Source organism: Typopeltis vanoorti, chromosome 23 (assembly GCF_054136105.1).
Source record: "Typopeltis vanoorti isolate ZY-2024b chromosome 23, IOZ_Tvanoo_1.0, whole genome shotgun sequence".
Taxonomy (NCBI): Eukaryota; Metazoa; Arthropoda; class Arachnida; order Uropygi; family Thelyphonidae; genus Typopeltis; species Typopeltis vanoorti.
Genome location: NC_143571.1, coordinates 17234587 through 17260911, shown reverse-complemented (window position 1 = coordinate 17260911; position 26325 = coordinate 17234587). Strand labels below are relative to the sequence as shown.

General features: G+C 35.3%; 1 protein-coding gene across 3 annotated transcripts in view; it reads right to left on the bottom strand.

The window, feature by feature from the left end:
* LOC150093659 (uncharacterized) overlaps positions 1–26325 on the bottom strand; it is a 162131-nt gene that overhangs the window by 111052 nt on the left and 24754 nt on the right. For all 3 annotated transcript variants that reach the window (XM_090412751.1, XM_090412752.1, XM_090412749.1), the window contains exon 3: positions 5840–5945. In XM_090412751.1, the coding sequence (XP_090268877.1) occupies positions 5840–5945 (106 nt within the window). The remainder of the gene's footprint in view (positions 1–5839; positions 5946–26325) is intronic.

The window sequence follows — 26325 nt, the reverse complement described above, 5'->3', positions numbered from 1 at the left end:
AACACAAGAAAATCTAAACATACCAGGCCTTTGAAGCTCTCGTTCTTTAAGTTTTGACAAATGGATATTATATATATATATCAAATGGAAATAAAACATTAAACATTAAAGCAAAGGCAAAAAAAAGTTTAAAAAATACCTAAATTTTCACAATAGCTTCCATCACACTGGTGTTGCCATCTTCACTAGTTCGTTCCTTACTCTTCGTGTCACTTGCTAGATGCCTGCCTTTCAGGAAGCATGAATTGACGTATGGTGAGGATTGAAAAACACGCAGAGGAGGCCCAATCAACTTGATGAACCTCAGTGTACACAAGGTCTTCATTTATAGAGAAGCTCTTGTCGGTGTGATAATCAGGTTAATCTAGGGAAAAGTCACGCTCACATTCAGCAGTAGAAATGGGGATGTGCTGTTGATAGTGTTTATTAACTGCAATAGTGCAGCAGGCATTTTCTTCTCTGTGAGGAATTCACGGAAACCTCTAACAACCTATCATTCTGGAATTCTTAGCCTCTTACACAAACTCTCCACTTCAGTCTCACTGAAAGTAACATTCCTTTCAGCACCGTTGGGCCAACATTCTGGAATTTGCATCTCTTGTGCAGATAGAAGGCGATTTTCCATTCGTTGTTTCAAGCAGGCAAAAAATTTTGTAGGATCAAGAGGACGATTCACATTTGTTGATCGACTGGTTACTCTCTTCTCCAAAGTCACTCAGTTCAGATTTTCAACTGCTTGTACAGCTTCATGATAAAAAGGCATGCAATTGACTTTCCTGTCTTCAAAAAGCTGAATCTGCCTTGATATACTGCTATGAGCTTTGTAGAGTGTAATATCCCTTGCTTGCAGTTCAACACTAAGCTCTGACAATTCTTAGAGAGCATCACACATCAATCCAAGATCCAAAACAAAATCAACACTTGTTATTTTCTTCAAAAGGTCTTTATACATTACTCTTTCAGACTTGTCTCTGTTTTCATCTTGTTTTTTGCTGCTGTAAAATGAGCCACAAGTGCTTCATAATCTTTCCACACCATGGAAACACTTCTAAAACTAGAAGCCACCCAACATGTACTTAAAACTCTTCTAATTTTGAAGATTTCCTTGTCAAGATCTTCCGCTACTTTGCCTAGTTCTCTGACATTTTTGGGTGATTAGTGATAGAGACAGTACAGTTTGTCAAGAAATGACTTGAAGTGGTTGATTTGTTCTGGGAAGTCTTTTTTTTTTTTTTTTTTACAATATCACCAACAGAGAGAGCTCGAGTCTATAGTTGGCACAATGCCAAATCAAAATGTGAGGATAACGTTCCTTAATCAAAGCCACTACTCCTTTTTACATACCCAACATCACAGCTGCTCCATTATAGGCAATGGCAACAAGAATTTTCTTCAAATAATCATCATGAAACCCTAATTCATTAAGGGTATTCATCAAGCTATGGAAAATACCTTGTGCAGATACATTTTCTAACTCTACAATGTCAATAAAAATATTTGCGTGTTGCTCCTTATCAGGTAGCATTGTGAGTACATATATTATTAATGATGACAACTGGTTAATGGTGCTTTCGTCAATCAAAAGGAAAATCTCACAGTTTGACTCTATTATTTTTTTAAAAAGGATTTTTTTCATTTCAGTTCCAATATGATTTGTTATATTGATACAAGAATTGGTAGAATGTAGAATTTGACTCATGTGTCACTGCCATTCAATTCTTGGAGGTTAATTTCTGATTCAAAGTCATTGAAAGCCTGGATTTTCTTTGCAACTTTATATGCTGTTCTGAAGATTCTAAAAGTAACTTCTTTCTCATGTTCAAATGCTTTTGAATAAGCTACCTCCAGTTTTTGTTCTTTTACAGATTCTATAATTTTAGTGGCAGTAATGTGAGCTGAACTGTTCTTGTTCTTCTTATGATCATAAATTTTTTTACTTAGTGAAGTCATTTGCTCTTTTTTATTCCTACCATAATGAGAAATTTGAATATTTGCCCATGGTTTTGAAATATTCATACCTTGCTTATTCCTTTCTACTCCAAACTTGCAACTTCCTTACATATTTTACAGCCAATGTTTTTATTCTCCACCAAAAGCCATTCATTTTGGTTGCAAAAATCAGCTTTTTGGTCTAGGGTCCAACAGTCGGGCAGATCTTCTTGTGCATCTTTACTTGTCGTTGTAGCAACCATAGCAGCCACGTGTTTTATCTCTCCAGTTTTTGAATCACTGTCCATCAGGTCTGTTTTTGCCCCATCACTATCACTGCACTTACTGTTCTCAAGCTTTAACTTTTTAGTTGTGGGAGTGGAAGAGAAAAATTGTGTTATTTTACTATTCATCGCATAAAACTGGTGAAACGTCCATGAAACACATTAACCTCACTCATTCACGTTGTAAAAGTGCTAGTCTACTTGTATGCTTGTTCATATAGAAGTTCTGCTTCCGGTAACTACCATAACTTCCAGCCAATTATCGATTCTAATTGAAAACTTCGATCTTCAAGGTTCAGTGTCAACAACACAAGATGGCATTGTGAGCACTAGAATGGATGAACCAAAGATGACCTTTGATTGATATTGTTAACGACAATAACTGGGGATTTAAAATGGAGGCAGTCCTAGTTTTGAAATACTTATAAAATATGTGTTTAAGGACCATTAAAAGTTTATTGGAACACGTTACGAACCGTTCTGACAGAAAAAAAAAAAAACACTGCATGTATTATTATTTTTAAGGATGCTTTTTTTGTTGTTGGAAGCTCCATAACATAAAAATTAGGTCACAACTCCTATTAACAGGCGATAACACAAGCACTTCAAAGGCAAAAATACCAAGTCGACATGACATAGCATTCACTTCCCCCATGAATTTCTGACGATGACGCACAGTCGAAATGGTTCACACCCTGTTAACCCTTTCCACGGCCCCCTTTTCCCCATAAACCCTTCCTCAAAAAAACAAATTTCTATTTTCAGCCCCCCTTTTCACCCCCCCCCCCAAAAAAAGTGCCCTTAAAAATAATAATAATAAAATGTATATATTATATAAAAAAACTCGGGTTTTTTTTAAATTAATTCTCCCACATTGCCCCACTTTTTCCAAAACCAAATTACCAAATTATGCAAACTGTTAGAAATGACAAGAAATTATATGCTAGATTACTGTGCCAAACCTCTACAATGTTTAGAATACAACTACAGTAAGAGGGTCATGTTTTAGCAATGGATGCATCATGATACTTTTGGATTTTGCTAAAGATTTTGACAGAATACAGCATGGAAGACTGTATTCTGATACAGTCAAGAGAATTTTTATCAATACAGTAATTTCACTAAGAACACAATCTAAATTATTTTCTGTTATAAATTTTAACAAGTCAAATTTACAATAATCATGCATGTCGGGTCTACTGTAGAATACTCGAAGTTCAGTTTCAAGTTCTTCTTTGTTGATCATGGGATATATCGTGTTTATGGAGTAAACACGATAAGCACTATGAACACTCTACTACTGGTGCAAACTGCATATAAACAACAGTGGAACTGTGCGATGGACAGTGCCACATTACGCTAATAGCTCGCATCTCACTATGACGTGTATATATATAGCAATATGACACTGTGGTAAACACAGTGCTGCTAGTGTCCATCCTCCTAAGTGCTACAAGATGGATTTTTATTATTTTTTATACAAAATAAGAGAATTGTATAGGATTGTTGATGGTAAAATTAAATATTAAAAGCAAATATAAATAAATTAATAAATATATTTATATATCGAGAAAAATTGCGGATGCTGCAGTTCAGAAGTGCCTATGCATGAGCTGCCCCTGATGCAGACACTAACAAACTGGAGAAAGAGGGATGATATGATTGAGATTACAAACTTCTGAAAGGGTCATACAGGATTTCAGATGATGAAATTTTTTGACAGATCAAATTTTGATGGAATTGATTATGACAGATCAAAGACTAACTTCAAATAAAATTCTACCACGAATTGAAACATGCCATATAATGCTTGTGTGAATTCCCTTCCAGCTCAAATGCAAACAAGTAGCAATAAAAATCAACCAATGGTTAAAACTTTGTGTGAGTTGAGCCCGCAGTAATGAGAAGTTATGTCGGAACAATAAACGACACCCCGTCGTGAATGTCTGAAAACTAAGAAATATATAGTGAATGTCGTTATGACAGTTGCAGATGTTATGGAATTTGGATGAAGAGAATTAGCATTTCAACTCAAGAATTGTCGGTTCCATTTGTCTTTGGGTCGCGTGATACGCACCAATCAAATTCATGTCTTCATAGCTGCTCTCATCTGTAAAACAAAATTTAACTTGTACATATTGTAATAATTAAAAAAAAAAAATGTGGAATAATTTATAAGTGTATAAACGTATATCATATGTAAATCGTTGATGTGCCAGCAAAATTCTTGGGCGTGCCATAGGTTCGCCACCACTGGTCTATGAAATGCTCCTTATGAGGACAATAAAGTTTGTTAGTTACTTAGTTGATAAGCAGAAAAGAGAGAATATGATAGAAATATGTTATACTAAAGGAATTTTATGGAGTAAATATCCTAAGAAATTGTTCAGGCAATGACTAGAGTGAAGAGAATGGGAGGGAGGATCACCCCCTTGGATTTGTGTACAAATGTCATTAACAGAGATATGAGTCCTGGATTTTTTTTTGCATGGAGTGGAGAGTAGCAAATGAATTTAAGGTGAGGTGACAAGCATTTTGTGAATATTTTTTCACTTCATTCGTGATTCCATGATCCACTAGATGTATGTAGAAGGGGGGGGGGTTGGATACCTATGAGAAAACAAGCATATCTGATTATAGAAGCACATGCCAGTCTAGTTGGCTGAGTGATTAGCAGATCCACTCTCCAAGAACAGGCTGCACGTTTAAATCCTGTGATGAGCGGGTGATGAATTTCATCATCTGGTATGAGACCAGTGCTCTGCTTATTTGGCAGTCTGAAGTAGCTTGGAAAAAAGTTCCATGTTTGGTCTCTAGAGCAGGGTTGTTGGACTATGTAAAAAAAAATATTTAAAAAAATCAATAAAAATACAAAAAATACATAAAAAAATAGAAAAAATTATTAGCCAATCACAATACTAATATACTATAGGCTTACAACTTTCGTGTTGTAAGCCTAATGCAACACAATTGATTTACCTGTACTATAAAACCAAGCAATAAGCTTGTACAAAGAAGCTACAATTACTGTAAATGTTGAGGCTAGAATTTCTGCTGGAGATGTCATTAAATTATTACCAAAACAGCCAGAGTCAATTTCAGAAGTATGAATAATTTTTTAAAAAAACATAGTATACAATAAGATTCATGCTAAAGCATTTTTAACAAAACAGGTTTTGCTGTCACCAGTCACTTGTGACAGCAAAGTCATGAATATGTTAGGACTATCATACATATTCATACTTACCCTGATGAGTATGACAATATGCTTTGCTCGCTATTTCAAGACTTCTACATAAATAAGTCGAATTTTGTTTGTCTAATTTTATAAAAATCATATTTTAATATGATTTTTGTAAATTTTTTTACCTTGAACTTCCACATTTTTAAATTTTTTTGTTTCTAAAATTAATTCACAAGCTAAACTGAAAAACTGAAATTGCAAAGGTTACAAGTTGCTTACCACTGTTAACAGAAAACTCAAATGTACAAAAATCAATGAGCTTACAGTAGTTCTGTAAAACTGGCTAACTTTGGAAAGTGAGCGGATTTAGCTTTAGTCAATTTCACAAATTTCAATGTACTGTACTGCATTATTTCTCAGCACTTTTAATGCTGGCACTTACCACTTCCAGCACTTGACAAAATCATCGACTGAGCCTGTAACAATATGATCTCTGCCATCTTTCTCACTCTTTTTCCATGCACAAGACCAAATACTATCATCGTGAGCTATATTTAATAACAAATAATCAAGTTTAAAACAGACAAACAATGCCAAATTGCTTCATGCATAATGAATAATAATAATTCACTACAGTCTATTCCTTGTGCTATAACTAACATATGCATGCACTGTTACTCTATTTAACTTTGAAAATTCTGCGTTTGATTTTTTTTTTTTTTTTGCAGAAAAAAATGCTTCAGAACAAAATAAACAATATTTTTTAAATTATAAATGAAAACTGTTACCATTGAGGGTTTTAAAAAATGATTCAAAGGCTTCAGCAGATAAATACCATTATGGAATATCAATGATTTCTTTCTATATAGGAATGCTTGCTGGCCTGAATAGCATACTCACTCTCCAACCAAAAGGCTTGAATCCCACAATAGGCACAAACACTTATGAATGTCATTATGTAGGAGATGTATTTCACTGCCTAGTGACTTGCTTGATATTCTAGGGAAGGTGTTTCTGGATTATCTAACATTAGCTAGCTCACCCACAGTACTAATATACTATAACTTAAAATTTTGTAGATGGGATTCACATAAAAAATTAAGTACTATGCTAAATTTCCAAAGTCTAAATTAATCATGGGACTGATATTCAGGTCACTACATGCTGTTTATGCTGAATTTCAATAAGTCCAGCACTATCCTCTCCCTATATCATACTGTGTGCTTGTTTGTAGCTTTGGATATACCCCCCCCCCTCTTCCCAGCCAAACATGCATTAAACCATTAAGCTAAAAGAAACTGCACTGTATATAAAAAAATTAAAAAAACTGTATTAGTTGGTATAGAAAAACAATGTAATTAGATTAATGTTTTAATTATATCAGGAATAAGGAGGATTATTCTAATAACTATCTCCTAGTGGGTGTTATTGAATAGCTGGTGTTATTGTTGCTAATTAAAACTCTGGTTTTGAATGCTAGCGAAGTGATGATTTAATTAGGAAGCAACAAGTTATGGACATTGTTGTTAATTGTTATCATCACTAATAAATTTTGAATGACTGCTTTATAATGTGCAATTCATGTGGAAGTGGACACATTCACATGAATTGCACACCCAAGGAAAAATAGTGGCCGATAAGAAGACATTTGATGAACAGTAATTAGAGGTTAAACATTTATACATTAATATTCTAAAAAAAAAAAAGAGAGAATATAAGGAAGTTATGAATGGGAGGAAGCATGCCATCCTACTTAAGGTAGAAAAGTGATATCAGCTAGTATGCAGTACGACTAAGGGTATTTGGAGTTGGATTTTCTCTGGATGCTCCAGTTTTCTCTCTCAAAACTAGAATGTTTTTTACAGAATTTTAGATTGCCAGTTTCAAAACTTTGAAATTAATTAATTACTATAGCAGTAGCATTAATTAAGAATTAATGCTACTGCTACCCTTCATGAACATGGTAAATTTAGGCTGAAATAACATAACAGCTGTGCCTATGCTGGCTGTCGGTATTGGTGATGTTTACTATACTGTAAATATTGTATTGGATTTTATACTGATACAGTATAAAATCCAATACAAGGAAGTATAGCATTGACATCAGAACACAAACAGAATCTTCAAGAGCAAATGCTCTTGATGATCCAATATAATTAACACTGGAAATATACATAATAAAGTAACAATTTTTCACAGAAAGTTACTGTGTGAGTAAACAAAGCCATTTATTAACTATTTGGAACATAAATGCAGAGTTCAAGGAATAACTATTTACACTAAATTAATCTTCTCCAAATACTTGTCTAGTCCTTTAAATTGACCAAAGTATCTGCTACTACAGTTTCTATGGAAATTTAAAAATAGAAACTTCAGAGTTCCTATTAAGTTTAGATGTGGTCAGTCTTTTCAATAACATTCCTAGAGTTGACACAGTAAATCTTCTTCAAAAACTTTTTCCTCCTAACACAGCAAGGCTATTCAGACATTACATGAAAAACAAGTTCTTTACATCTCAGGATAAATATTGGGAATAAACAGGACTTTCTTAGTTCCTTCCCTCCTTCAGTTATCAGTCCTAGCAAATCTCCATATGGTATGCTTTGAAAAGAATGAAAATGAAAAATATAAGAAACCATAAACTTGGTTGTATAGCATTCATAACATTTTCATTATTCGGTCTGAAACAACAAAAGAATTAGGGCAAATTAAAGATTATCTGGTAAGCTTGTTCACTCTAAAGTAATGCATAGAACCATCAATACCCAACTTCTGAGCTATCTTGAATGCATCCAAGCTAATAAATGACTGCCAATATGGATTCCACTACTGATGATCAACAGAAGATCTACTCACACATGTTACCCATCTCTAGAAAAATACCATGGAGAAGTTTGGGGAATCTTGAGTGGTTGCACTTGATATCTCTAAAGCTTTTGACTGAGTCTGGTGTAAAAGCTTATTAAGCAAACTCCCATCATTTGGTCTATCCCATGACTTCTACAATTGGATTACCAGCTTTCTGACTGAATGCATACTGTTTGCTTATCCTCTCACTATCCAACTAGTGCTGGGATTCCACAAAGTTCTGTTCTCTCACCAACCCAATACACAGTTTTGCAGATGACAGCAAATTGCACTCTTGCCTTTCATTTAACAAACCTATACAAATCACCTCAACTTACAGAATACCAGCCTCCACTGCCCTCAATTCTGATCTCCAAGCCATCCCAATAGGGTTCATACCTGGTTCTGCCTTATTTTCCACAAAAAAAAAAGATATTTTATTTGTGTTACCCTTAACAATACTCAAATTTCTAGACAATGTTGGAATCATTGCATTAAAACAGATAATCACAACCATTGCCTCAAGGTGTTACTTCACCTCCAAACAGTTGTTAACCTTATTCAAATCAGAAATCTTCCCAGCTATTTATTGAATACAGCTCTCACATTTGGAGTGTGACCCTAAGAGCTCCCTAAAAATACTTGACTCAATACAGAAAAGGGCAATCAGATCGATTAATAACCCATCTCTTAGCAGTACATTACTTTCACACAGGTGTTTGGTTTCTGCAATATGTATCTTTTATAAATATTTCCATAGTAAATGTTCATATGAAAGAGCATCACTAATTCCTCCACTCTCTACTAAATCCACTGAAACATGTACAACTGCCACCCAACATTCCTTCACAGTACAACTCAAAATCCACAGAACAAGTTACTTTTCCTCTTCCATCACTGCTACTGCTGTACTGTGGAACAGTCTTCCCTTTTATGTGTTTCCATGTGTTTACATGGAATACAGTATACAGGCTTTTAAAATCAAATGTAAACAAGTTTCTTCTTTCCCTACTCACTACTCTATAAATTGAGTAGTGGGTTGGGAAAGTTTGAGTCCATATACAAGAGGTTGGGAAATACCCAACCTCTTGTGTATGGACTCAAATAAAAAATTACTCTAGAATTGGAGTCACAGAAACTTTCTATATACTGAAAAGGGCTGAGCTTTTCAGTATATAAAAAACCAACCACAACAGAAGATTCTTACATGCTGCTTCACACCACCACCCATCACAAAAGATAGGTATGATAAAAACATATGGGAGAGCCTACATCTCCAGTCTATCAGAAAAATGGAATGAAGAGCTTTGTTACTTTAAGCATACTCTCTCCCCCTCAATAGGTATGGACTGGAAGACAATTAAAAAAATTTTAGACAAACCTCCAACAGTTCCTTCTAATAAACAAGATTTCAAGAATGCAATCACATTTACTTTATATCAAGAATGTTATGAACAAAATTGCAGTGCTGCTTTATTACTGCAATGTTTAAAGTGGCTTCTTTCCTAATGGATAAGATTTCTGAGTTCTTATATCCACCAAAATCTCCACATCCTCCCATAAAGAAACAAGGAGTATATAAAATTCATTGCTTTTGTTGTATCTGCCAGGTAAGCTAGATTGGATGGTCTGGAGAGATCTCATATCTGAATACAAAGGATGTTGAGAAAAAAATGAAGCACAGATTGAGATAAGCCTTTCACACAATAAATATGTGATCTCTCTCAATGAGTCTCTCTTAATAATAATAAAAATACACCTTCCTTATTTAATCTCCTGACCTTTAGAATACACTCAGTCATTGCCACTGTCAAATAGTTGCTGAGTAGGGAGGGACCTAGCAGCATTAATTTCTTTCCCATCTAATTCCTCATTTCATGATAACACTGCAAGCTCCCAAGTTTGTCATTATCACCTGCCTTACAGTTCCACATATAACCCTTTCTCACAAAAGCCCTGATATGGCTGGCCACCACCCAAGTGATTACTTCATAGTAACTTTCACCAACTGGAGGAAGATTTGATACTTCATTTACAATAATACCTTCTGATGAGATAACCAAATCCAGCCTTTGTCACATACCGCCTAAGATAATTTTCCCTCAAGAACTCAAGAAATTCATTCTTTTTGGTCTACAATTTCCTTTATTACCATAACTGAAATTGCCCATAATGATCACCCTTTTCCTATTAGCCAGACCAATTTGCCTAAATATTTCCTTCTCATTGCATGTGTTGAGGCTTAAGTGTTATAAGGACATCATGTTGAAGACTTAATGGAATATATATAGCATGTGGAGAGGATTAAAACTGATTTTAATGCTTCCAATATTTCGTTTCAGTCACTGAGACATCTTCAGGGATTACAAAAAAAACTAATGTAACACACACTCAAATACAACACAATACTAAGTGAAACATGTAGGTGACTCTAAAGTCCTATCTAGTGGTGCACCCTCTATGGGCATTTGTAGGTGGGATCTCAGATAATTAATGTTTCCTAAATTTTGGGAAGTTTTATGCAATCGTATTTATTTAAATTCAGTTGATTTCTGAGAGTGCCACCACAGATTCTAAAAATAGTCTTTCTTTTTTGAATTTACTATGGTAGAGCATGGTGTTTTTTTTCCAGGAGATCCTGTGGCTTAAAACATGGTCTGCAAGGCCAGATTGACCATAGTTATGATTGCAGACGTACAATTTGTGTTCTTCTAAGCAGATGGTTGCTGATCTACATGTCTGTCCAAAGTAAGACAGCTTACAGGAACAGGGTACTTTATAAACTCCAGGCACTGAGAGAGGAGGAAGCTGATCTTTGGTAGACCAGATAAGGGTAGCAAGTTTACAGTGGAGCTTAAATGCTGTGTGGAGGTTGAACATTTTTAAGGACCTGGCTATTTTTTCTGATGTGCCACGAATGTAGAGTACGGTGATGGCATTTCTGAAGTCCTTCTGAAGAGATGGCTGGGGAATGGGGAGAGGAACTGATTATTTTTTTAATTCTGTAATTGCTGTAGCCATTGGAAAGGAAGGCGTTGTGTGTGCGTGATTGAGTTCAGTTGAAAGGGAGGTTCCACTGGAACAAAGATTGTGGCCAAATTCCATCTACCTCTATTCTTTGGAAGAGCACTTCCTCATAAAGTATTTCCCTAAGGATTACAACATCAAACTATTCAAAAAAATAATAATAATAATTAATAAATATAAACAATAACAAATAAATAAATTAAATAAATTCCTTTTCTCTCTATCTTGACACATGCTACTAATTTGATATAGGTGCCTTATGCAAAGGATTGATACAGAAACATAGAGAAAGAGGCAGGCTATGACCTAGATAAATTTGACTTAGAAGGGCTACAAAAAAAAAAATCAATTTCCTTTCCCCAATTATGTTATTTACATGCCACCTAACAGCGGTAGTCTGCAAAGTAGACAGCCTTGTAGACTACTGCTTTTGGTGCACGTGTACACCATTCTTTCTTCCTTATTATTGAACACAGACCTGCTGTGCATTTGTATTCACACTTTCATAACTTTTACTGTTTCCATGTGCTGGGGTATAGTACCATCATGACTAGAAAAAGGAACAAAGGAGAAGAACGTTAACTCATGCATAAATGTATCAAAATTGATTGATATATGAAATTGAAAATTATAAAGGAAAAAATACAATAATTATCTTTCAAAAACTTCTGTAGTAGGTACATAATGTGTTCTGCCTCATATTTCAAAGTTTTTGAAGTTGATTTCTGTCTTGTGGCAGATGCTACGAAAGTCTTTACCATAAGTTCCCCTTGCTATATGCACACACAACACTCTTGAATGTGATGCTTCCATAATGTAATCTTTTTTCATGACAAAACTTTCTGAATAATGCCAATGCCAATAAAATACTTTTATCATGAATATGAAGGCGAACAAAGCAAATGAACGATGGATCCTAATGCCTCATGGTCTTAAAAGTCCAAAGAGAAATAGATAATGCCTTTAGCCTGTTATTGAGAGCCTTAGAAAGTGAAAAACGAAGCCACTGTTCAGTCATCTCTTAATAATTTCCTAGTGAAAGTCGAATAAATTAAAAATATTTTTCCTTGTTTTCTCGTATTATTTATATCTCATTATATTACTTTGGAGCATGGAATGTCCATACTTTATCGACTCCTCAAAAGCTAGACTTACTTTGCAAGATGGAGCACAATAGTGATATGACATCCTCGGATTAGCAGAGATGTGCAAGACAGAGTGGGGGGGGGGGATAACAAGCAGAAGAATCGTCTGGTCTGGCAAGATTATAAAATATGAGGCAGGAATTGTCGGAACCATCGGAATGCCGTATGGTCATTCCGATGCTCGGTGATGTGCCACACCAGGCCTTGCTATGCAGTCCTGTTGTTTGCTTTTCTGGCGACCTCAACTCCCTGAAGATCAGTCACTCCACACACACCATCCATCCATCTCACTGATGGTCTACCCCTGCCTTTTTTTTCCAGGAACTTTACCTTCTATTACTGTTCTGAGAAGTGCCCCTTCCATCTTTTCTATGTGTCCAAAATATTTTAATTTTCTTCTGTCAATATCCTTAAGGAGCCTTAAAGTTCTACTGATCTTTTCTAATACCCATTCATTTGTACGCCTTTCAGTATATGATATTCTCAGCAGCCTTCTGTAACACCACATCTCAAAAGCAGATATCTATCTGACTTCTTTAGGTTCCAAGTCTCGCATCCATAAGTTGCTGTTGGAAAAACAACTGCATCCAAAATCTCAACTTTGTTCCCATGGAGATAGATCTATCCTTCCAGATTTTAGACAGGTTGTTTTAGTTGACTGTTGTTTTAGTCATTCCTAACCTTTTTCTGATGTCTTCTGAACAGCAATTCTTCACATTAATATAATGAATCCCAGGCACTCAAACTTGCTGACTTCCTCAATTCTTTCTCCATTAAGGTACACTTGTTTCTCAAGAGCTTCTCTGTTTGTATTTCCTTTGAAAACCATAATCTCTGTCTTGCTAGGATTGAGTTGAAGTCCTCTGTTATTACTGATCTTGTTAACTTTGTCAAGAATTAGTCATAGTTCTTCCATGTCATTACAAAGGAGTACTGTATCATCAGCATACTTCAGATTACTGATCAATCTACCTCCTATCCTAATTCCTGTCCTGAGCTCATCCAATGCTTCACGCATGATGTCATCCGCATATAAACTAAACAAGTGAGGAGAGAATAAACATCCTTGCCTAACTCCTTTTCCAACTTGAAGCCAGTCAGTCAATCCAACACCTGTTCTTACCGTGGCTTCTTGCTCCTTATGCAAGTTGGCTATCAACCTGATAGTATGTTGAGGAAAATCCATTCTTTTCATTACTTCCCACAGTTTCACATGCTCGCCTTTGACTTTTTTTTTTTTTTTTTTTTTTGTAGGATGCACATTACAATAATATCCAGTACATAACCACCGATACAATTAAAACCATAAATATGTTGAAAACATAGTATGAAAGATATCGTATTACGGAATGATTCAAAATTTATGTTCATTTTGAACATTTTCTAATGCTTTCCCCCCCCCTACTCTCATGGAACCCAATTACATAACTACTCTAAATTTCTACAGGTTTGAAAGCTTTTCCAGACAATATTCAAAATCTATTACTTCATTTTACCATTTTGACAAAAGAAATAAGGCAATAATATTGTTGTACCATGAAGCTTCTCATTCTGTACTATTTCTTTGCAATCTAAAATCAGGTGTTCTACTGTCTACTAAAATTATTTGAAATTTTAGAAAGAAACACTATTCTATATTTTCATCATGTAAAACTGTTTATATGCATACCACACAAAAGAAAGTTCAGCAGTATTATTTTTGTTTCTTTTTCTTAAAAAATCTAAATATTACTACTTGTACTGCTGCTGCTGGTTGCTATTTCTGAAATAATCTACATCTTAGAAATACTTGATAATAATCCTTTTAGCTAGAGGAAAATCTAAAAGCTTAGATTACTCTCATTGCTATTGAGAAAGAAAAGAGGGAACACTTCTCCATTAGTCACACTAATGTTTAATCCGACAAGCCAAAACTAATTGTTCAACTTCTCATTTATTACAGAAAGAACTTTCGACTATCAAACATCACATGAAACTAAATGGCTTCTCCGAAACAACATATTTTCGATTCTTACAATCCAACACAAAACAGCAAAGATTCGATACGTCGAGTTCCAATTCTTTACATTTCTGGGATTTCAGAACCAATTTCAAGAATTCTGAAGAAGTATGATTTAATAGCCACTTATACACCTATTAACAAATTATCCACCCATTTTCCTTCTAAAGATAAATGCTCAACTATGTCTCTACCTGGTGTGTGTGTGTGTGTGTCAAGTTCCTTGTAACTGTAATCTTTCCTACTTTGGACAAACTGGACACTATAGAAAAAAGAATTCAAGAGCATCAATCATCCATTCAACACAACAAACCCGAGAAATCTGGATTAGCTCAGTACGGAATAGAAACAAGCCACAACAATTTGGTCCAAGACTCGCCTCCTACACAGATGTCGCTATAAATTTGAACGTTTATTTAAAGAAAGTGTGGAGGCCTTACTTCAACATCCTAACTTGAATCGTAATGACTGTATATCTGTATCAAAAATTTTGGAAAGTTTAATCAGGATAACACATTAATTTTTTTTTTTAATTTCCTATATTAGTCTAATGTTATTTAAGATTATTACATGAATTTCTGAATTAATATCTTTAATTTAATCACGACTCTGATAAAAAATGTTTAGTCTTTTCTTAGCAATATGACATCACGCGGCTCGTTCTATGTGAATGATCAATTGTTTGTATTCCACCTTGTTTTTTTAAAACTATTCCTATGTAGCCACTGAAGATGATCTGTAATATTCAGAACTGAAATATTTGGCAAATTAAATAATATTCTTGTGTAAACGTGTATATATTTTATAACACTAAAGTGCCTCAAGCTGTAGTGCAGAATACATCAAGGAATGTCTTGTTGATTAGCAGACGTACTAACACAGAAATAGTGACATTTCTTTTACATGCTGATAACATTATTTATGCCAAAATAATTTAAATAATTTCTTAATTTATAATGATCAGTTTCCCTTTTATTATCAAAAATTATAAATTATTTAATACAATTATCTTGAAAAAGAGGATTTGAATTATTTTAAAAGAAATTGAGCATATTTGTTACATAATCTTCCTTTTTTTTTGGGGGGGGGGGTTATAGACCTATTCATTCAGCAGATATTTCAGAGAATTTATTTTATAAATTGTTCACAAGACAACTGTTACAAACATAAATCACTTGGGGAACATGCCCATTCATTTTAGTGTAAAACAGTAGCAAAGGTTTAGCTACTTGAACAATGCCATGTATCTAAACTAAAAGAAAATGTCGTTATATCTGCTGATGTTAGAACTCTTACATAAATAGTTTTTTCTGACATGATTTCTCTATTAGTTATAATGTAATCAATTTACAGATTTTTGCCCTCTTGCATTCTTCCACGTTATATGCAGTGATTTCTTCTTTGTACTACAAGAAAAAAAATCAGATAACAGAAGAAAAATACTACATATTTTCTTTTTCATCAGGTGAATTTACAACATTATATTCTTTCTTTGTGTTTTGAAAAGAAAATGCAAATGATTTTTTTCTTACTATTTTTGCCATTATAATATCGGATATAATCTTAGAGTGACATTTTACTACTTTTCTCCTACACAAGTAAAAGATATACAATAATATTGTTGATTCTGTTGAACTTCCTTGTAGCGGAAATTTTTATTATAAAACTTAAATCTCCCACACAAGAAATTTGAACATTTTCACCTTGCCAACACAGCACATCAGTGCTTGTTGGCAAGGTGAAAATGTTCACGTTATTATTTATATATTTCATTTATTAATTTAATTTTATTATTATTATTTTTTTTTTTTTGGTGAAATAATTTACGTTTCAATTATAGCATGTTTTCCTGATTGATAAAAATTGATATTTCATGGAAAACAGAATTTGTGTATTATGAGATAACATGAGCATATTCTGTTGACGATTACTCTGTAGGTATTCGGAAAACTGTATGTTCTAATAGTAACTGTTTTTCTTTCTTTCCTATTAGAAATAAAAATTTGGTAATAACAGTAATTAGTCTCATTTTATTCGTTCTTCCTGAGTGAATGAGAATAATATAATATTATATTATTGATGCATCATAATTATTCTTATTATCATTATTATAGAATTGAGTTTACATTTTGATAACACACTACATTTTCTGATATAAATTGTTACGTACATTAAAGTCCCTTTATCCTACATTTCGTAAAATATTACTACTAATAATAATAATAATAATGCTATTTTCTTTGTTCTATATTCTGAAAGTAGCCATATTTCTTGTTTTTGAGACTTTCATAGCTCATCCAGAAAAACTTTGCTCTGTGAAAACTGTCATCGTTAGATTTCTGAAAAAATAGAAAAATTATCCAAGTTTCATTCTGTTTTATAAATTAAGGTTCTTCCCCATGCAATATAAACAAATCAGCCAGAGAACATGGGTTTCCTGGGTATTAGATATGTCGTCCATAGTATATGACTCTAAAGCAATGTCTGGAGATTGCAACAATTTTCTTCGGTTAGAAAACCTGGCTTTGAAATTGATGTAGTACTATGAGAACCTTCATCAGGTCTTTTCAGCTGAAAATTATACAGTTGCATACTGAGATGATGTTTTTTCCCTGCCAGGAAGTTGCGATTTTCAACAAACAGGCAAAGCAGTGGAAAATAAACACACAATATACTCGCCTCATAGTTGCTTCTGCCATAATTCCAATCAAAAACAAAACACGGCCTTAGTCTACTCAATCATTTTCCTGATTGGGGTCGCTGCTTTTTTTTTTTTTTACTAAGTGGTGGAGGATTAGAATGTTCAATATTGGCCTGATTTCTAATAATCAGGAAATAATATATATTTTTTCTGATTTATAATTTGCTAATTTATAATAATCACCACTTAGTTTCATTATCAAAAAATCAAAGTTATGTGGAACAATTGCTAGAGAAAAATAACGAATTAAATTAAAACTGCACCTATGTTTTATAACAGTTTTCGGTTATGTGATAGTGATACAGCAGGAGGTGGAGGGGGTTAGACTATCAAAGGCGAAATAAAGTTCAATTCTATTGTAAAAATATGGAAATTAAATTTCACATGTGATGCATGTGCATATACATATTTTGAATGATAGAATATAAGCAAAAGTATCGCTTACTTTAAAATTGAAGCATAATATCTAAACTAGCAGAAATATATACATATCAATTTAAATCATAACCATTAATTTCATTTTGTAATCACCAATTATATAGGGAAACCAAGAAGTTGAAAGTGCAAAGAACAGTAGATTACGATGTAAAGAAAAAAAAATTAGTGATATGATTAAAGAACTTCATGTTATTCTCTATAAAGCAAAGTCGCCCAAGCATGTTCTTCAGGAAATCTGTGAAGTATTCTTCGAAATATGATTTTGAATAAAAATAAAAATGACATAATCTAGAAAGTCGGCAGCTGGTTTTTTTTTAAAATAATATTTCAAATAACAATCCTGAATTAATTTCTTCGAGAACAAAGAAAATGTTTTGTTGAGTAAAATTAGCACAAAAAAGTTAAAAATGAAATTGGTCCTCCAAGGTAAGGCAATATTTAAGTGAAGAAACTGTGCAAGGATCTTTATTTTCTCAAGGCATTAAAATTGTATTGTATAATAAAAAAGAGAAAACAAAAATAAAAATAATTTCTATATTTTTAGTCTATCCAATATAACTAAGATCCAGTTACCCAGTATAGAATAAGGAGCTGCATTTCTTGTTAAAGGCAACTGAGACGCAGCTATGAACATGAGATAATCTCATTAAATGTTCTCTTAAACATGAGGAATTATCACACCTTCTAAACAACATAATGGCCAAATTGCACTTCTTATCCATGTTCTTTCAACAGGTGGTCTGAAACGTATCCAAATTTAGACGTCCCAGCTGTTTGGGAGGTTAAAGGTGGCTTTAAGGTTGCATTTCTGTAATATTCTGTTTATTTTATCTGCTATTCCTTTAATATATGGAATGGTTAAGTTTTATTGTAGTCTAGTTTATTTTTGTTTTTAAGTGAGGTCTTGTACAGAATTTTTTTGATAGTATTTTGGCTGTAACCATTTTTTAGGAAGGGAGTGTCAAAGCCCTGTTTTTTAGTGTATTAATGACTCCTAGATTTTGTGTTGGGTGGTGGTAGGAGTTTATGTGTATATATTGGCCAGTATGTGTGGTTTCCGGTAAACAGTGAAGGAAGACGTGTGACAAGATTTAAAGTAGCTTTTCCGTTTTCTTTTTTATTTGATTGGTTGGGTCATAGTTAACAAGTTGATAGGTGCAGTTGTCTGAAACTATTAGATTCATTTTTTGAAAAGTATGTAATTCAATTTAGAATAACTGTGGCACTGCTTTTTATCAACTCTAGTAATTATGATGTCCAGATTTAATTTTATTGATTTCACTGCTGTCAATTCAGATTTTGTTATGTTGCTGGTTATTGTTTTTGTATAATTTAAATTTAAAATGTTAGAGGTTTCCAAATGTATTTTATCTGCTAAGGTGGTTGGGAAAAATCTTAAGCTTAATCCACTCCTTCCACTAGCCCACCCTGGAGTATACTGTATTCATTGCACCTATAATTTACCCTATATAGGGGAAACAGGATGCACAATTCCTATCAGAAAAAAAAAAAGGAACACAAACGACACATTAAATATAATAACTATGGTCAAGTTGGTCTTTCTGATCATGCCATGAACACTTTACATAGAATTGACAAATTGACTGGAAAAGCACCTGTTTACATCACACCAAAACATGATATGAATGTGAATTTAAGGAGGCCTGAGATTCTTATCAACCTTAACAATATTTTTATCAATCTTAACAATAATGATGGTCTAAAATTCCCAAGAATATGGAAGGCACATATTCTACCCAATTAACTACCTCACCGGCCGTTACGGATCAAATACGCATCCTCATATGCTTCGTATCCATCATATATTTCAATGTAATATCAATGGTATTATAATTTTAATATGCACTTCGCAGCCATGATAACTTTGACGTCTATAGACGTCTTGGCAGGTAGCATGGTTAACCTTTCTCCCTAAGAGTTAATTATAAATAGGACCTATGGTCCAGGATCTTAAATCTAATATAACAATTGTCATGTTAAATTAGTACATTGTTTTTACTGTAACAAAACTATCTATATGAAAGAATGTTTCTCTAGAGGACAGGCCAGTAAAATAACTGTTGATCAATTCATTGTCTCTTCAGCATACTGTGTGAAATGTAATTTAGTTTGTCTCTCTCTCTCTCTCTGTGTGTGTGTGTGTGTGTGTGTGTGTGTGTGTGTGTGTGTGTGTGTGTGTGTGTGTGTGTGTGTGTGTGTGTGTGTGTGTGTGTTTATACTTCAGATGATGACCTTATATGAAGGTTGAAACGTAAGGAAATTAAAATAATTATTTACAACACAGCTGTCGGGTCCATAATTTGTGTCAAATGAATACTGATGCTGTTCACCTGTGCAACACTAAAGGAAAGCATTAAGGTTAACCTTCCATAGTCATTCTTCCTCTTACTTGGCACATTATAAAAGAACTCTTTGAGATCTCCTTTGGCCTTCCTTGCATGCTGGTCACCTTTCTCTTTATACACCCTCCAAAGCATTTTCTTCTTCTTCTTCTTCTTCTGCAGCTTGTGCTTATGATATTACTCATTCATCTAACTCCTACTTGATTAACCCTCCTTACCCTAGGTATACAATTTAATACTGCTTCCTCTAGATGACCCTTAACTATATCCCATGCACTACTAACATCCTTACCCTGCAGTGTTTTATGCCATGGTACAGATTTAAGCTTTTTCCTAAACATGTCATAATCACCTGCCTTGTAATTCCACAAATATTCCTTCTTGACAAAATATTCCTCATGTTTTACAATCTCCCAGGTCAAGACTGCATGGTTACTTTCATCAATCAGAGGCAATGTGCTCATAGGTATGGATAGCTCTTCTGATCCTATGACCAGGTCCAATACTCTCCCACCCCTAATCCCCTCCATCATATACTGCCTTAAGTAATTATCTCTTAGTAGGTGCATAAATTATATTTCCTTCCTGCCATGTGACTTTCTTCCTTCCAGTCTACATCTCCAGTGTTGAAGTCCCCCATATTAATCACTCAACCTGTACTCGTTGTACTAATTTGGTGATGCATGTCTTCCAGATCATCTGTGGAACTCCCTGGCCTATAGCAACAACCAACTGCATGTTTTGTCTTACTGGCCTTAATCTCACACCAGACTGCTTCAAATGAACAGCCACCCTCCTGCCTAGTTCCTATTCTTTTTGGCTGCAATTCATCTGCTATCATCAGCAGTACCCTCCCCCCTCATCCTATCTTCACAGAATATACTAAACACTTCACATTCTATCCCTGTAACTATATCGTCTGCTGTTAGCCAAGTCTCAGTAATGCCAAAAACTTTTGGCGATGTTGCACTAACCCATGCCAAAATTTCCTCCCTCTTGTTCCTGATACTTCTGGCATTAGTATATAGAAATTGCTGCATCCCTTTAGACCCCCACCCAACTTTACTTTCTGAACTGATTACCTCATTCAATATTTTTGCTTGAGAGAATAGATTCCCCACTCACTTGCTTCATGGATGCTTCATGCAAACAACTGCTTAATCAAATTGCTTAAGTATCCCTAAATTTGCGCTTCAACATGCTCGATGAACAAAGCTCTCTCTAGACACCTAACATCAAAACCATTTAGATGCAGTCCATTAGCATAGATCACAGATGCAGTCCATTAGCATAGATCACAGATGCAGACTACAGATCCACAAATCCTACATCATTCTTACTGAACAATCTACGTATTGACTCATTGGATATCAATGCACTCCTCCTCCCTCAGTTCACCTCTATCATAGCGTGGTAGGAGACTACCATGCTATGAGAGAGGTGACAGCTTAGTGATTGCCAGAAGCTCAAGCACAAGTGAAGGTACAGTTTCAGAGTCAGAGAGATATGATAACACATCAATTTCCTGATATATACTCCCCAAGGGGTTTTCACTTTACTATGGCAGCACTACATGATTAAGTTTTTATTATTATTAATCTCCTATATACAATTTTCCTCCAAATTAGTCTATTACTTGTGAGCTCTCTGATATTGTCATATCTAACATTTCATTCTTCTAAGGCAGTTCTGACTTAATCAATCGATCTAGATCTTAGTCTTCCTCTGGGTCTCTTTCCTGCCATCTTGGCATCCTGTTTTGCTAACCTTTCCTCACCCATTCTATTTAAGTGGCTATATCACTTTAGATTAGCTCTGTTGACACATTCTTCAATGCCAATAATGTCAAGTTCTTCTCTAACATCTTCATTTTAATATGATTCTGCCAATGATGCCATTGGTTTACTCCCCTAATTCTTCTCAGATCCCTCATATTTCTGGTCTCTAGTCTTTGATCGAGTGCTTTCAACATTGTCTTGTACACTGCTAGTTAGGTGTTTAGGCTAATTTATCTCTTTTTTCCATATAAATTTATTCAGCTGGCTACTCCATACCAGCTTTGCATATTCTGTTGTCTATTTCCAGATTTAACCTTCATTTTCACTAAAAACTGTGCCTAAATAGCTGAAATATTTCACTTGTTCTATAGGATTTCCATTCAAAATGCAGCTGAAGTTTTCTATAGTCTTACCTATTTTTGCAGTTTTGGTCTATTTATTGCTGATTTTCATGTCAAATTTTTTATAGCTGTTATTCAATTTAGTTGGCGAATCATGGAGACTTGCACCAGATGTGTTTAGGAATACAACATCATTTGCATAAAGCAAAGAGCTAAGTCTGACATCTCCAATTCTAATATCAGACCCAATGCCCCTTTCTTTCATAATGTGATCCATACAGATGATGAATAAGAGTGAAGATAATGTGCATCCTTGTCTTATCTCTGTTTTATAATCTTCTTATATTTCATTTAATTTAAACTGCTGACTGACAAATATATACTATGTATTACTCTGTATAATGTTCTATTCACCCCATATAATTGTAGTGTTTTGAAAAGCTTTTCTTTGGGCACCTTGTAGTATGCTTTTTCCAGATTTACAAAACTTAAGTACAGATCTTGTCATATTCCCACAATTTCTCAACTATTTGTCTTAAAGTGAAAATCTGATCTTGACAATCTCTATTTAGCCTGAACCCAGTATGTTCTTCTCCAAGTTTCTCTTCTACAATCTTTCTCAACCTCTTTTCAAGTATACTTGCATAAATCTTACCTGAAACACTCAGTAGAGAAATTCCTCTGTAATTCTCACATTCAGCTTTATTCCCTTTTTTCTAAAGATAGGTACTGAGAGCTCTACTCCATTGTGAATTCAGCCTTCTGCCCAGGCACTCTGAATTATGCAGTCACTGCAATTAAGAGGGGGATGAAAGGATGATATGATATGATTGTGACGGTGGGCACGAATGACTTGAGAGGCAGTGTAAATCGGGCGGCAAGAGATCCGAGATTCTTGCTTGAAGTTTGCAAAAGAAAACGCAGAGAGGGAAGATTGTGTGTGTGTGTTGCCCAGGTATAATAGTGACAAGCTGAGCAGAAGAGCAGCAATACCGCTGCTCTTCTGCTCACATAATAGCCAGAAAGTGTGAGAAGAGAGGGTTGGAATACGTGGATGTTTGGAGGGCTTTTGAAGACAGAAGGGAACTATGCTAGAAACTGCTTACATTTGAAAGAGGAAGGACGAGGGCATCTGGAAAGATCGTTGTTTTCTGAACGAGTCAGTATGTCAATGCAGAGAAACTAGAATTCCCAAGGTGGATGGTAGCAGGGATGGCCTCTTGTGGGAATGGGTGCTTGGGGGAAGGGGGGACGATGTTAGGAAACATTGAGCCCAGGGGGGGGGGGGTCAAGAGGTACAGAAGCAGTGACATTTTTATGCTCTATACTAATGCCAGGAGTATCCGAGATAAAGGAAATGAATTGGTGGTACTGATAGCATCAACCTGGCCAAAGATTATTGGGATCTCTGAGATGTGGTTGATGGAGGATGATATAATAACCGAAATTGAAGTGGCAGGGTAGAGCATTTTTCGGCAGGATAGGAAAGGAAAATATGGTGGTGGAGTACTGCTTATGATAAGTGATGACTTATGTCCTCTTAGAGTAGAGGCTTTGAAAGGTAGTGATACAGATGGTTTTGAAAGCATATGGTGAGAGGAAGAAGTGGCCAAGACAGGATATTTATTGGGGTGTTGCTATAAACCAGTGAGCACAGAGGATGGGAACCAGGAGATGTTTAGGCAGTTGAGCTTGGCAAGTGCAAGAAGAATGATTGTTATGGGAGATTTTAACTACAGCAGTATAAGCTGAGAAGAGGAAAATGCAAGTAGTAAGAAGGGGATAAAATTTCTGGAATTCTTGAGGGACAAATTTCTTCAGCAGCATGTGATGGAAGGAACAAGAGGTTCAAGAGTTTTGGATTTGGTCATAGCATCAGAAGAGCTGATAATAAGTGAGATGACATCTCTCCCACCACTTGGAGAGAGTGACCATGTGGTTTTGACTTGGAAGATGAACAGACATGCAGGTATATCAAAGAAAAGGGAACATATGTGGAATTATAAGGCGGGTGATTATAGTAGTCTTAGGTATCAACTAGGGGCAGTTCCATGGAGGAAGGCCAGGATATCATTAGTGCTTGGGAAATTGTGAAAGAATATTTGGCAGCAATAGTAAGCTGTATTCCACTGGTGAAGAAGCGGACACAATTTGGTGTAAAGTGGATGACAAACAATATCAAACAGGAACTGCAGTTGAAAAAGAGATTATGGAAGATATACAAGGAGAGGGGGTGGAGGACAGATACATGAAGAATATAAGATGAGAGTGACCAGAATGGTGAGGAAGGCAAAACTGGAATATGAGAAGAGATTGGCACTAAGATGCAAAGAAAATCCTAGGGAATTTTTTAGCTATGTGGCAAGTAGGCGGAGAAACGATTGTGGAAGAATGACATTGTGGGATAAAAATGGGAATAGAGTGACTGATGGAGGACATAGTGGAGTTGTTCAATGAGCACTTTACTGGAGTATTTCATCCTGGAGGAGGTTTTAATACTAGAGGGATAGGGCAGGATCAGGGTTTAGAGGTGAGTGTGTTCCAAATACTGAGTACTCTGGATACCAATAAAGCTGTTGGACTAGATGGTATTTACCATGGGTTTTGAGAGAATGTGCTAAAGAACTGACAGCTCCTTTGACCTGGCTTTTCAATAAAAGTCTGGCTGAAGGAAAGGTACCCAGGGAATGGAAGGAAGGTAAGATAGTGCCGCTCCATAAGGGCAGTAGCAGACTGGAAGTGTCTAATTATAGCCCAGTTTGTGTATCATCAATAGTTGTTAAGGTCTTGGAGAAATTAGTGAGGGACTATATACAGCGTTGGGTAGATGAGGGTAATGTTATCTGTGAGAATCAACATGGATTTGTTAAGGGGCGCTCTTGCTTTAGTAATATGATTGTCTTTTATAATAAAGTGACAAGAGCAGTTGATGAGGGGAAAGGCATATGTGGCCATTTTTTTGGATTTTACAAAGGCGTTTGACAGGGTGCCACATGATAAGCTGATATTTAAGTTGCAGCACATGGGTTTAAATGTCGGGTTAGTCAAATGGATTCAGGATTGGCTGACTGATAGGTATCAGAGAGTTGTGTATGATGGGGCAATATCAAGGAAGCAGAAGGTTACAAGTGGGATTCCAAAGGGCTCAGCACTGGGACCTGTATTGTTCAATCTTTATATCAATGATATTGTCAATGGATTGCAAGGGAACATTCAGTTGTTTGTGGATGATGTGAAGTTGGGAAAGGTTATCAGTAATAGTGCAGATGTGGCAGCCCTGCAAGAGGATTTGAATAAACTATACAAATGGGAAAATAAATGGGGTTGTCGGTTTAATGCATCAAAATGTAAAGTCTTGAGGTTTGGGATCCATCGATGGGTGGATGCATACTCGATTGGAGGAGCTGTACTGGAGGAGGTAGGAGAGACTAGAGATGATGATTGATAGAAACTGAAATTCAGGGAGCATATTGCAAAGGTGGTGAGGATAACTTAGAGGACTGCTGCAATACTGAGAAGGACGCTGACCTGCAGAGATAAAAGAGTTATCATTCCATTGCATAAGGCCCTGATCAGACCACACTTGAACTATTGTTCTCAGATTTGGTCCCCAGGATTTGAAGGGGATGAATCGACAAGGAAAGGGGTAAGAGGCAGATAACAAAGATGGTTTCAGGACTGTACAATATGAGTTATGAGGATCGACCTGAGGGAATGTGGACCGCAGAGTTTGGTGGATAGAAGAAGGAGAGGTGATATGATCGAGACTTTTAAACTGTTGAGAGGCAGTTACAGGGTAGACATTGGAGAGTTCTTTCACTTGGTGGAATGGCAGGAAGGAGTGATGACAAGGGCCATCCCTGGAAGTTACGAAAGGAGGCTGTGCGCAAGAGGGTGAGGAGTGGTTTCTTTGCGTGGAGGGTGGTTGAACCTTGGAATGCATTGCCTGAGAGAGTGGTTGCAGTGGGGACGGTTAATGGGTTCAAGGAGTGGTATGATAGACTTTGTATTTGCTAAAAATGACCTCCCACGATGAGTCTTTTGACTCCATGGAGGCCTGGATAATAATAATAATAATAATTTTTTCAAACAATTTCCCCACATTACTTTACTCCCACTTCCACAAAAAAAACTTTCCTTTAACAAACTCACAGCATATGAACAGCTTAACAGCATCACAATAAGGAGACAGAAGACAACTTCCAAAAAAGGTATGTCCAAATTTTCGCCTATTTTTATTCTTCATATGTTAGTTTTATAACACTTCAGTAATGCCCTAGAATTTTGGG